General features: G+C 40.5%; 1 protein-coding gene across 1 annotated transcript; it reads left to right on the top strand.

Annotated features, from left to right (window-relative positions):
* The first annotated feature begins 622 nt into the window (after positions 1-622).
* Positions 623-9,055, top strand: birc5b (baculoviral IAP repeat containing 5b). The gene is made up of 4 exons (XM_061902258.1): positions 623-783; positions 1,533-1,642; positions 8,724-8,841; positions 8,919-9,055. Exons 1-4 carry the CDS (start codon positions 628-630, stop codon positions 8,997-8,999), a joined length of 465 nt encoding a protein of 154 aa, XP_061758242.1. The 5' UTR covers positions 623-627; the 3' UTR covers positions 9,000-9,055.
* Positions 9,056-14,418: the final 5,363 nt, after the last annotated feature.

Raw genomic sequence — 14,418 nt, forward strand, 5'->3', positions numbered from 1 at the left:
TTTTTTTTTTTTTGTCTTTTTGCAGCTGTGCGTGAAAAGATCTGGAGAGGACCTATGAGTCGGTGTTAGAAAAAGAAGAAAGGAACAGAGTAAGGCTGCAGAAAAAAAGAGTGTCAGATGCTGATGAAGTCATGAGGTGCAGAGGTGAGGTTCTGCATGAATTCCTGAAAATACTACTTATTTAACTAGATAAATTGATTATAGTTGAGTTAACTTTTTTCCCCCCTTTTCAATTAAAACTAAGGTCCTGCAGCTCATATATTTGTAGTCTATACATACATACTTTATATAAATGAAAAAGTGAACATGTGACTTCCATGCATCGTTTCATGCCCACACCCCTAATTTAACCTATTTTTTTATATACATGTTACAGGTTATATATCTTTTATTATTGAATGTATCAAATGTGATTAATATTTAGTGGACCACAATGGAAACAAGGCTTTTGGCTTTTTGTGCCATCCATTTGCTTTTTAAAAGCATTACATGGATTCAATTCTTTAAGATGTCAATAAACTAATTTCAACCTGAGTCAAATCAGTTTGAAGTGAAATCTCCTGTGTTAGCTAATTACGTCACCTGTGAGTTAATTAGTGTTAAGTGTGTACCCTACATAAGCTCCAAATGTTGGGTTGGATCCATCTCGGTGTCATTATGGCCAGCATAGACGTCTTAACAAGAAGGTTTAAAACACATGGAAAGATGTACAGTCAAGATTTACGTGAGAAAACCTTTGCAGACTGGCCCTTTCGAGAGGATTGTAACTGCACACCTGAAAAGGTGAGAATATCACTATAGTTGGCTTTTTTATTTTTTTATTTTATTTTTTTAATGTTTTATACTTTTGACCTCTGTTCTGGGGCAGCATGTGATTTACCGGCCAGCAGGTGTCGGATTCAGTTTCACTGTAAAGGAGTCCAGAGTAGAGACAGTCTGCCTTCCCTCCTCTCTTCTTTTGATTGATATGCTGATGACACATCCTGCATGCGCAACATTCTAGGCCATGTTACTGTTAACCCCACAGAGCCCAAAAGCCCCCAAGAGACAATGATTCTCCCTAATGCTAATCCTGTTTATATGGACAACTTGCAACTACCATGCATATTCTTATGTGCAACCTGGTCCAGCCCCTGCTGCTCTAGTCTCAATACTGGGTTTTGGAGCACCAGGCATCGAGCTAAAAATGTTACCTGTCAATGCCAATGCGCTAACTCTTAAGCTGTCAGGAAGTGATGTTTCCAACGTATACTTGCACAGCCAGCCTCTGTTGGACAAATGTTTCATCTTATTTAATGGCTGAATGTTGACAGTTAGCTTGGTGGAACAGCAAATAAAACTTGACTGGGTTTTCAGTGGGGAAAATGGTTATTCAGTGGAAGCTGAAACATTTTTGGAATGTCACAAACTTGATAAACAGTGGCATCTAGTGGACATTTATCACATCTCACCCACTTTGATAAAGCTGCTATGTCCAGTATGTACACTTTTTAATGTTTCAAATAACTACTGAAGATGTTTGGTGTTTACAGATGGCCAAGGCTGGCTTTGTGCACTGTCCCAGTGAGAATGAGCCAGATGTTGTCTGCTGTTTCTTCTGTTTGATCGAACTGGAAGGATGGGAGCCTGATGACGAACCATGGTACGTAAAACTATATTTAATTTGAAATTATAGTCTTAGGAGAATTAACCAAATATGTTCAATGAGTTGCCCACCCTGCCCTGAAAAACAGAATTGAGATCAATCTAGAAATATAAGTATTACTCTAACGTACTACGGTGAAAATCTGAAATAGTTTGTAAAATGCCAATGGATGACAGGAGCAGGACTTTATGTAGGGCATCGGTGTCAAACTCAATTCCCGGGGGCCAAATCTGGCCCGCAAAAGCCAGGATATAATATGCGTTAATAAAATGCTTAATCTTTTTTTTTTATATATATATATATATACTAAATAGTTATTTCTCTTTTTGTGATGAAAAATCATGTACTGCATGCAATTGCATATCTTAAAAATTAAATATCAAAATGTTGTGTTCCAAAAAATGTTTTTGGTTAAAATAATGAAATACTATACTTAAATACCTGACTTATGATTTCAAATCAACTTAATCCATCCATTTCCTACCGCTTATTCCCTTTGGGGTCGCGGAGGGCCCTGGTGCCGATCTCAGCTACAATCGGGCGGAAGGCGGTTTACACCCTGGACAAGTCGCAACCTCTTTGCAGGGCCAACACAGACAGACAACATTCACACTCACACACTAGGGCCACTTTAGTGTTGCCAAGCCGGAGTACCCGGAGGGAACCCACGCAGTCACGGGAGGACATGCAAACTCCACACAGAAAGATCCCGAGCCCGGGATTGAACCCTGACTACTCAGGACCTTCGTATTGTGAGGCAGACGCACCAACCCCTCTTACACCGTGCTGCCTTCAAATCAAATTATCAAATTGTAGACTGTAAAATTGACAATGGGTTTTATGGTTAAATTCCGCCGACTGAGTTTTTTACTGTAAAATCCACTTTGGTACTGTTTTTATTTTTCCCCCCATATACAAAACAATAAAAAAAGATTTTACGGAAAAACAAAACTAGCAGCTCTGAATTATACCGCTAAAGTGTTTTTCCATTCCATTTATTAAATTTTTTTTATATGCTGTAAAAAACTGCTTTTACTGTAAAATTCTTGTGACTGAGCTGCCAGTTTTTAAAGTAAAATGTATTTGTGTGTATATATGTATATGCACTTTATGTATGTTCATATATTACTCATTGTTAAGTGGCCCTCAATGAAAAAGTTTGACACCCATGATGTAGGGCAAACTTATTACCCAATCTTTGTCCCACCAATAAGACAATTTCATGTTAACCCAGATTCCATGGTCAGTTTGTTTAATTTGAAACAAAACAAAATGGATAATCAGCTTTTTTGTAATTCGTTTTATTTTATTTTTTTAAATAAGAGAAAAATTTTGTTTTATTTTACAGTTCCTCATTCCATCAAGTTTTAGTGTGGCTTGACCACATTGGAAAAAGTACTTTTTGTCCTACATTAAACATTTTCAAGCATAAAAATGACTGCATAAGCTAAAAATACCAATACAATAGTATTGGCTATCTACTTGGATCATGCTGTTTGAATTAAACTATTCAGCACTTTTCGTACACAGACAAGTGGCAAACAAAGTGCTGTACAAAAAGAAGCAAAGAACCTCCACACAGCATTATTGACAATAACAAGCAAAACCAACCTGGCTTGGAACTGAGGATTTGGGGAAAAATGCCACCTTTCAGGCATCTACGCAGGAGAATGACAAATTAAAGCAATTGAAGAAAAAATAGTATAAAAATAATTTTACTTAATGTTTGATTAACAAGTTAATAAAAACATAACATTGAGAGAACAATGGTAGTAATATTAATAATTAAAAACACAACAAAATAATCAACAAAGCTTAAGATCAGTAAAAAGGTGTCTTTAGACTTGAAAAAATAAAAAGTCAACACTTTTTGGTGGGGGTGGGGGCCATAGTGGCGAAATGATGCCTCACTGTGGGTCTATTGGTGTTTGGTAAAGAGAAAAGGCCAGTTCCAGAAGCACTCATGATACAAAAGGGTTGATATGATAAAAGTATTAGGACATTTAAAAGCTAATAACTTTTAAAATTTACTCTGAAGCGGACAGGGAGACAATGCAGTGACTTTAAAACTTGTGTAATGTGCGCCAGCCCTCTGGTCCGGGTCAGCTAAGTTTTGTCATTGTAGACCAGTGGTTCTCATATGGGGGTAAGCTTAACCCTGGGGGTAATTGAAGGTATGCCAAGGGGTACTTTTTTTTTTTTTTTTTTTTTTAATATTCTAAAAATATCAATTAAATATATATTTATAGAATAATATTTCAAAATATGGAAGTTCATAAACTGTGGAAAAAAATGCAACTATGCAATATTCAGTGTTGACAGCTAGATTTTTTTTCTGGACATGTTCCATAAATATTGATAAAGATTTATTTTTTTGTGAAGAAATGTTTAGAATTAAGTTCATGAATCCAGATAGATCTCTATTACAATCCCCAAAGAGGGCACTTTAAGTTGATTACTTCTATGTGTAGAAATCTTTATTAATAATTGAATCACTTGTTTATTTTTCAACAAGTTTTTAGTTATTTTTATATCTTTTTTTCCAAATACTTCAAGAAGGACCACTACAAATGAGCAATATTTTGCACTGTTAAACAATTTAATAAATCAGAAACTGATGACGTAGTGCCGTATTTTACTTCTTTATCTCTTTTTTTCAACCAAAAATGCTTTGCTCTGACTAGGGGGTACTTGAATTAAAAAAAAATTTCACAGGGGATACATCACTGAAGAAAGGTTGAGAACCACCGTTGTAGACTAATGATATTCTTTTGGGAAAGCCAGAGCAAGGCATTACAATAGTCTAAATGACTGGAAATAAAAGCATGCATCTTTAACGCCTGAGAGAGAAACGGGTGGACTGTGGCTATGTTAAAATAAGCCTTTTTTGTAATATTTTTAATATGTGGGATAATAGTCAGTTCGGAATCAAAAATCACACCCAGATTTTTTTATTTTATAGACTGAAGTGTTGTAATTTTGGTAAGTTTCTCTCTCTAGTCTTAAGGAGTTATAACTAAAACCTATGTTAGCCCTGGATGAACTGTAGCAAATTCACTGCCACCCATGTCTGAAATGCAGTTTGAAAAGTGTATTTATTGGTCCTGTCATCAGCTGACACGGCAATGTGTACATCAGCCCAACTGTGGAAACTGATGCCGTGTCTTCGAATGACGTCCCCAGAAGGCAGTACATAAAGATTTAAAAGAATGGAACCTCCGGGTCGGGGAGGAGACCCTGCCCCAAGTGGAGGAGTTCAAGTACCTAGGAGTCTTGTTCACGAGTGAGGGAAGAGTGGATCGTGAGATCGACAGGCGGATCGGTGCGGCGTCTTCAGTAATGCGGACGTTGTACCGATCCGTAGTGGTGAAGGAGCTGAGCCGGAAGGCAAAGCTCTCAATTTACCGGTCGATCTACATTCCTATCCTCACCTGTGGTCATGAGCTTTGGGTCATGACCGAAGGATAAGATCACGGCTACAAGCGGCCGAAATGAGTTTCCTCCGCCGGGTGGCGGGGCTCTCCCTTAGAGATAGGGTGAGGAGCTCAAAGTAAAGCCGCTGCTCCTCCACATCGAGAGGAGCCAGATGAGGTGGTTCGGGCATCTGGTCAGGATGCCACTCGAACGCCTCCCTGGGGAGGTGTTTAGGGCACGTCCAACCGGTAGGAGGCCATGGGGAAGACCCAGGACACGTTTGGAAGACTGTCTCCCGGCTGGCCTGGGTACGCCTCGGGATCCCCCGGGAAGAGATAGACGAAGTGGCTGGAGAGACTGAAGTCTAGGCTTCCCTGCTTAGGCTGCTGCCCCCGCGACCCGACCTCGGATAAGCCTTGAGATACCCCACATCTTTCCTCATGGGTTCCCGAGAAACATGCATCCATACTTGCATAAAAAAAAACATCTGAGATAAGAACTGAACCAGTTAAAACATTACCAGAGAGTAGAACATCCATCCATTTCCTACTGTATCAAAAGCGCCAATTTAAATCCAGCAGAACCAACACTAATCTTATTTTAAATGGATATTCCACCTGATGTAATTTAAAATTTTAAAGTGCTGATGTATTTCTCAAATATTTCAATTTAGGAAGTTATTGATTTGGTTAAACAGCTTTTCTAAAATTGTACTTAAGAACTGCAAGTTGGATACAGGTCGGTAGTTATTTAATATAGAGTGTCTTATACATTTGCTACACCACCTAATGGTGGGGATGCCTGTAACACACATTTTTAAAGCATAAAAATTAGCCAACAGACAACTCTTATATTAAAACACTTAAGTTGGGGCTACTCATTAGGTTCAATGCTACTGTACAGCTGGGTAAACTTTGCATAAAAAAATTGATTTGCAGGAATTAAGTTGTGAAGCTTATTGATCATATTGAATATACATAAAATAAAAAAATCTGCATAAGTTATGATCAATACAATGATTTTCAGGGAAAATGATGATGCCATTGTCCCAGTCTTTTAAAAATCCCAAAAACTCATTTTAAAACACATGGGAGACCTGGGGCCATATTTATCAAGTGTCTTGGAGTGCCATTTTACACTTACGTCCTGAGAATTTGTGAAATTTAGTCCTACTCTCAAACTTAAGAATAAAAGATATTTATCAACTTTCTTAAGTCTAAGAATCACTCCTACTCTCCACGATATTTAAGAGCCCTTCAGAGGTGTCCTAAGTGGTTAGGAGTTCCCAGCGGGGAATGGCACTGAAGCGAGAGAGACGTGCATGAACATTCAGGGAGCAGAAGGATATTTATACAAATATTCAACAATATAAAACATATCAAAAATTGTTTAAATATTCCACAACTAGAAAATTCATTTGGAAAATTTGAATGGACTGTTTTTGTATTGTGAGGCTTTTCAATCAAAGGTTGAATACTGACTTCTTCTAGGCCAGTGGTGTCCAAAATATTTCCACAGAGGGCCGCACATAGAAAAATTAAAGCATGCGGGGGCCATTTTGATACTTTTCATTTTTAAACCATAACAAAATATATGGATTTTTTGAATGTATTTTAAATTAGGGGTGCCGGGGACCATAAAGGGTCTGTTATTAAACTGTTAAAAATAAGTCAAATTTTAATTTTTTTAACGCTTACAGTAAATCTTTATATCAACGTTACAAAAAAAAAAGTTTTATGGTTTTTCTGTCAAAAACATCTTTGTATTTTTAATAGTAAAACTAAAATATGCAGTATTAAGTAATTAGAGCCTTAAAAGATCAATAATGCAGGACACTGTTGATTTTAATTCTTTATTTTTGAGTAATCACAGTGATAAGATAAAAAAATATACCACTAAATATATTCAGAATCCAAAGTGCCCCACTCAGAAAGTGTTACATTTTTATTTTATTTTTTTTACTTTCAACACTTAAGTTACGAGATCAACTTCAGATATATCTGTCGATTTTACGTTTTCACTTATTTTGTTTTTTGCATTTCTGTCAAAGAAAACCTTTTTTATATGGCAACTGCACAATTTATGCAACATTTACTACATAAAACATTTTAAAATGAAATATTTGAACTAATTGGAGCTTTGAAAATAATTCATTACATGGATTTTTTTTTTTTTTTTTTGAGCAATGGCAAAAAAATTAATTTGAAACTTGTAGTTAGTAGATTGCATCGTACATATTCCGTACAATTGACCACTAAATGATAACACCCGAATAAGTTTTTCAACTTGTTTAAGTCGGGGTCCACGTTAATCAATTCAAGGTAAAGATGTTTTTTACATGGTAAAATAAAGACAAAAGGAAAAAAAAACGCCTGCATGGCAGCTTTGTCAACATTGCAACTGTTTCTCATTAGATTTCACCTCATTCCAATATTTTTAATGTCCATTTTATTTTGTGTGGCGGGCCGATAAACAATTAGCTGCGGGACGCAAATGGCCCCCGGGCCGCACTTTGGACACCCCTGTTCTAGGCACTAACATTTTAAGTTATGTGCACATACTGTATATAAGTGTATATATGTGTACAATAAGTGCATTAATGAAGTGCACAAGTTATGTGTAAATACAGTAAGTGTGTAAAATAAGTCCACCAACAAAGTACACAAGTTATGTGCACTTGTATAAATGTGTAAAATAGGTGCACCAATAAAGTGCACAATTATAACTGTACAATAAGTGCATTAATAAATTGCAGAAGTCATGTGCAGATAAGTATGTAAAGTGCACAAGTTGTGTGCTCATAAGTGTGTAAAATAGGTGCACACGTGTGCTCACATGAGCGACAAGTACAAAAGTTGTGTTCATATAGGAATGCAACATTAGTGCACAAGTTGTGCGCTCACAAATATGTGAAAAAAAAAAAAGTGCACAAGTTATGTGCTCAAATGAATGCTAAAACTCTTCGCTCTGAGATTTTTAGGATAAGTTAGGAGCTCTTTGAGAGGATTCTCAGAATCTTTTGTTTTGTATTATTTTGTAGTTTGTCAAAATATACACTCCCATTGTCCACTTGAATATTTCTAAGATATTTCTTTATTCTTAGACAAGTGATTGGTCATTTCTATGGACACAGAAATTATGTCACCTAAAATTCGGTTTACGGCACATAGTAATGTTGTAATTCAGCTCTGAGTGTGACACTTAAGATTCAGTCCTACACTTAGCTGAAAGTGAGTAAGACGCTTGATAACTAACTTTTAAGTGCAGCTTTCAGCGAATAATTTCTTTACTCATAAATCAATTCTTAGGACTGATTCTAAGCTTGATAAATACGGCCACTGGCATTCCAGGCTGTAGCTCCCAGACTCTGGAAAGACTTTCACCAGTCCCTCTGATCTTGACTGTTGACACTTGAGAAACATTGAAAACTTCTCTTTTTAGAAAAGATTTTACTTAACGCACCTTTTTTTAACTAATTTTTAATCCACTTGGTATCCTTTTTGATGTGGCCCCTGTTTTACTTCACCTATGTTTTGTACAGCGCTTTATAAATAACATTTACTTACTCACTATTGCAACCCCTCATGGTGAAAAAGTTAAAAGGACATAGCCACTTTACTTGTGGGCCACTTGTAAATACTTTCATGATATTTTGACTCTCCAGGAATGAACACATAAAACGCTCACCTACTTGTGGGTTCCTCACCATGAAGAAATACTTTATCCACCTGACTGTGCCGGAATTTTACCATGTTGAGAAGGAGAGGATAAAGGTTTTTGTTGTGAGTGATGTTTCATCGATGTGAGACTATGCTGGATTACATTTGCATTGTTTAATCTGTCCCTTTTTTGTTTTTAGAGAAAAGTTTGTCATAAGAGGATGGCATATCTTCGGGATGAGATCGATGAGGTCCTTGAGGTCATTAAATTGTTACATTAAACTTGCATTTGATTATTGTGCACAATATAAATAAAGTGTTGTATTTGTGTTACATACGCCTTGTTGCAGTGTTAATGCTTACCACAAGATGGTGCTTTTGTACTCAGTTATTTTTAAGTATAGCAGAGCACAAACTCTTGAAGCTCTAGTGCTACAAAAGCAATCTTGGATGAAAGCTCACATTGAGCTGGATTACAATGTGGTCTATATTCCCCCGTCTCAAAGCCATACTTACCATATTCCTCAACTTGCAGCCATCTCTTGCATCCCTTTTCAAACCTTGACCCTGGACAGATGGCGTCAAGTCCCTCCCCTCCAGTACCAACTGTTGCCTCAGTAACATCTGTTACAAATAGAGGGAGAGTGTGCACTGAGAGGGTCGTCAAAACACTCCCAACCCTGGGAGGAGCACTGAGAACCGGCAGCCAAAGACTGAAAATGCAGGGCAGTGTACTCTTTGTATACAACTGTCAGTAATCGTGTTAATGTTCTCTTCTATAGTCATGGGGAATTTTGCTGCATGAAACTTGCCATGAGAGGCCTAGAGAGATGGAGACTGGGATTAAAGTTATGCCATCTCTCATCTTTCAGCTCTTCTCGATTGTCTAAAGGCTATTCAACTAGTTTAGGTAGCTATATTTTCAGAAAGCTAAAGACCAGAGGGGCTTTTGTTTGTTCCAGATGACCATTGTCTTTTACAGTAGACATTTGAATTTGGTCTATTTTGACAATCACCAATGCTCTGCTGTTTTGAAAAACCTTTCAAAAACAAGTTTTTTTGCAGCCTATCAGTTGAATAGCCCAGTATTTTTCAACTAGTGTGTCGTGAGATAGTCTGGTATGCTGTGGGAGATTATGCAGTTTCACCTATTTGGGTTAATCATTTTTGCAAACAAGTAATTATAATCTGTAAATACTGTGTGTCGGTGCTGTCGAAAGCTCTGCAGAGTATCCATGTTACACCATATCAGTAGATGGAAGCGTGTAGCCAATTGCTTTGTAGATGTCACAATATGCAGGTGGCAGTGTGCAGGTAAAAAGGTATCTAACGCTTAAGGCAAAAATAAACAGGTTAGTACCCCTAAGAGCATTTAAGCTTAGGGATGGCTATGCAGAATGAAACAAAAACTGAACTGTCTACAAAGTAAACAAAAACAGAATGCTGGACAACAGCAAAGACTTACAGCGTGTGGAACAGAAATAGCATCCAAAGTACATCTGTAAATGACAACGTCCACACAAAATATGGCAACTTAAAATTTTTTGATAAAACAAAGCAGATGAAGGGAATAGCGCTCGAAGACATAAAACTGGAAAAGGAAAATACCAACAAGACTGCAAAAGCCCCCAAAAGAGGAGCTCAAGAACTAAAACACTATACACAGGAAAACAGCAAAAAACTCAAGACACTGCGTAATGTAATAGTTGACGTACTTTGAGACAAGAGCCTTAGTGATGCATGGTTGGTTATAGTTTAAATCCGTGCTACCGGGCCGCAGAACAATTTTTTATGTATATATATATATATATATATATATATATAATTTTTTTTTTTTTTTTTAATTAAATCAACAAAAACGCAAGATACACTTACAATTAGTGCACCAACTAAAAAAACTCAGTTTTTCTGACAAAAAAATTAATAAAAAATACTTCCCTCTCAGGATGTCTTTTTCTTTTTCCTCCACCCTGGACAATTTTTCTAGCCTTCAACACTCCAAGGGACTGTTTAGCAGTGCTGTAGGAATTTACCCGCCGCTTGGCCACCCGCCTCCCACCCTTAGTGACTGTTCCTCAGTCAGCAGGAAGCGTCTGGCATCCGCTTTCGGAGGGGGAGGGGATAGTACTGGTGGCTGTGCTGGTGTGGTGGCGCAGCTGCACCCAGACAGGCTACCCCCTGCCAGACAAATCCCACCTGTTTTCCACCTTTCCCAGCCGCAGCCACCAGTCCCCAGACTAGCCTCTGAGCTAGCACCTGTCCCCAGGCTAGCCTCCCAGCTAGCACCTGTCCCCAGGCTAGCCTCCCAGCTAGCACCTGTCCCCAGGCTAGCCTCCCAGCTAGCACCTGTCCCCAGGCTAGCCTCCCAGCTAGCACCTGTCCCCAGGCTAGCCTCCGAGCTCGCACCTGTCCCCAAGCTAGCCTCCGAGCTCGCACCTGTCCCCAGGTTAGCCTCCGAGCTCGCACCTGTCCCCAGGCTGACCCCCTTGTCTCCACCAGCTCCCACGCTGGCCCTGACCTCCGCCTCTCGGCCTGCTCCGCCGACCTCCGCCCCCCGGCCCGCTCCGCCGACCTCCGCCCCCCGGCCCGCTCCGCCGACCTCCGCCCCCCGGCCCGCTCCGCCGACCTCCGGCCCCCCGGCCCGCTCCGCCGACCTCCGGCCCCCCGGTCTGCTCCGCCGACCTCTGAACCTCGGCCAGCAGCACTGGCTTCAGCACCTCGGCCAGCTCCTTAGCTGCCCTCCTTGTCTCCGGCTTTGACGTCCGCTGCCTCCACGCGGATGACGTCCGCTGCCTCCAAGCCGCCAATGTACGCTGCCTCCACGACGGCGTCTTCCTGTTCCTCTATGCCTCAGACGTCTGCTGCTGCTTCCACGCCTCAGACGTCTCCTTCTCGTTTACGGCGAGGCGCACCATGGCGCCCCTCGCGTCCGCCTCCCAAACGGCCCGGATGGTGGCCGTTCCTTGGTCGCCCGCCTTGCTGGCCTGCAGCAGCCGCCAGCTGAAATCATTCACTGGCAATCATCCCATCTGCCGGTAATGAAGGAGCTGCCTTTATAAGCCTAAACATCCTGGCAGGCCGGGCAGGAGTATAGTCCTCTGTTCGAGTACAGCAAGCCACTTCCTTCTTCATGTTATCCTGCTCTCGCTGTGTTTGCCCATCCGTGATTTCTTGTGTTGTCCCCGCAGTATCCCCCGTCGTCTTTAAAGTGAGCTGTGCGTCTCACCTTTTTCCCTGGATCTCCCTCTGGACTCTAACTGCCTCCCTCAATCCTTAACTCCCCCCGCTTGGACACGGATCTTGTGTCTTCGCTCCTGCCCTACGGACTTCTGTGTTATTTCGCTCTCCACAACATTTGGTAACGCACACCTCAGCTAATCACACACACATCCTCACACCATATACACTTTTGGATCTTGTCCACACTCTTCCTTAGTTTGTATTCAATCAATCATCAATCAATGTTTATTTATATAGCCCTAAATCACAAATGTCTCAAAGGACTGTACAAACCATTACGACTACGACATCCTCGGAAGAACCCACAAAAGGGCAAGGAAAACTCACACCCAGTGGGCAGGGAGAATTCACATCCAGTGGGACGCCAGTGACAATGCTGACTATGAAAAAACCTTGGAGAGGACCTCAGAAATGGGCAACCCCCCCCCTCTAGGGGACCGAAAGCAATGGATGTCGAGCGGGTCTAACATGGTACTGTGAAAGTTCAATCCATAGTGGCTCCAACACAGCCGCGAGAGTTCAGTTCAAAGCGGATCCAAGACAGCAGCGAGAGTCCCGTCCACAGGAAACCATCTCAAGCGGAGGCGGATCAGCAGCGTAGAGATGTCCCCAACCGATACAGGCGAGCAGTCCATCCTGGGTCCCGACGAGCGGTCCATCCTGGGTCTCGACTCTGGACAGCCAGTACTTCATCCATGGTCATCGGACCGGACATAGGAGAAAAAGAAAAGATGCGGCAGATCAACTGGTCTAAAAAGGTATATTTAAAGGCTAGAGTATACAGATGAGTTTTAAGGTGAGACTTAAATGCTTCTACTGAGGTAGCATCTCGAACTGTTACCGGGAGGGCATCCCAGAGTACTGGAGCCCGAACGGAAAACGCTCTATAGCCCGCAGACTTTTTTTGGGCTTTAGGAATCACTAATAAGCCGCAGTCTTTTGAACGCAGATTTCTTGCCGGGACATATGGTACAATACAATCGGCAAGATAGGATGGAGCTAGACCGTGTAGTATTTTATACGTAAGTAATAGAACCTTAAAGTCACATCTTAAGTGCACAGGAAGCCAGTGCAGGTGAGCCAGTACAGGCATAATGTGATCAGACTTTCTTGTTCTTGTCAAAAGTCAAGCAGCCGTATTTTGTACCAACTGTAATCTTTTAATGCTAGACATGGGAAGACCCGAAAATAATACGTGACAGTAATCGAGACGAGACGTAACAAACGCATGGATAATGATCTCGGCGTCTTTAGTGGACAAAATGGAGCGAATTTTAGCGATATCACGGGGATGAAAGAAGGCCGTTTTAGTAACACTTTTAATGTGTGACTCAAAGGAGAGAGTTGGGTCGAAGATAATACCCAGATTTTTTACCGAGTCACCGTGTTTTATTATTTGGTTGTCGAATGTTAAAGTTGTATTATTAATTAGAGGTCGGTGTCTAGCAGAACCGATAATCAGCATTTCCGTTTTTTTGGCGTTAAGTTGCAAAAAATTAGCGGACATCCATTGTTTAATTTCATTAAGACACGCTTCCAACTGACTACAGTCCGGCGTGTTGGTCAGCTTTAGGGGCATGTAGAGTTGGGTGTCATCAGCATAACAGTGAAAGCTAATACCGTATTTGCGTATGACGTCACCCAGCGGCAGCATGTAGATGCTGAAGAGTGCAGGGCCAAGGACCGAACCCTGGGGAACTCCACACTTTACCTTAACATAGTCCGAGGTCATACTGTTATGGGAGACTCACTGCACCCTGTCAGTAAGATGAGTTAAACCAAGACAGGGCTAAGTCTGACATACCAATTTGTGTTTTGATACGCTCTAATAAAATATTATGATCGACTGTATCGAAAGCAGCGCTAAGATCGAGGAGCAGCAACATAGATGACGCATCAGCATCCATCGTGAGCGATAAATCATTAGTCATTTTTGCGAGGGCTGTCTCAGTAGAGTGATTTGCCCTGAAACCGGATTGAAAGGTTTCACATAGATTGTTAAACGCTAAGTGTTCATTTAGCTGCTCTGCAACAATTTTTTCAAGGATTTTCGAAATAAAGGGAAGGTGAGACACCGGTCAGTAGTTAACCATGAGGTCAGGATCGAGGTTAGGTCTTTTAAGGAGAGGATGAATAACCGCTTTTTTGAATGCTAGGGGAACAGTGCCCGAGGAAAGTGATAGGTTTATAATATTTAGCACTGCTGGACCTAATAATACAAAAAGCTCCTTGATAAGTTTCCCAGGAAGTGGGTCAAGTAAACATGTTTGTTTTATTCCATTTACACGTTGTAACAATTCTTCTGTTATTTCATCAAAACGAGAGAAACTATTTTGGATATTTGCAGTATCCGCCGTAGATGCAGTCGTATCTGTGTTAATATAACCCAGTTGTAGCTGGGACGCATTGTTTCTAATCTCCTTTCTAATAAGTTCAATTTTCTTATTAAAGAACTTCATA

This window comes from Nerophis ophidion, linkage group LG06 (genome assembly GCF_033978795.1).
Source record: "Nerophis ophidion isolate RoL-2023_Sa linkage group LG06, RoL_Noph_v1.0, whole genome shotgun sequence".
Classification (NCBI taxonomy): Eukaryota; Metazoa; Chordata; class Actinopteri; order Syngnathiformes; family Syngnathidae; genus Nerophis; species Nerophis ophidion.

Excerpts from the sequence above, each read along its gene's own strand:
- birc5b (XM_061902258.1), top strand. The coding sequence starts at position 628 with ATGTTGGGTTGGATCCATCTCGGTGTCATTATGGCCAGCATAGACGTC. Across the intron at positions 784-1,532 it reads GTAACTGCACACCTGAAAAG|ATGGCCAAGGCTGGCTTTGT; the intron begins GTGAGAATATCA and ends TGGTGTTTACAG. Across the intron at positions 8,842-8,918 it reads AGAGGATAAAGGTTTTTGTT|AGAAAAGTTTGTCATAAGAG; the intron begins GTGAGTGATGTT and ends TTTTGTTTTTAG.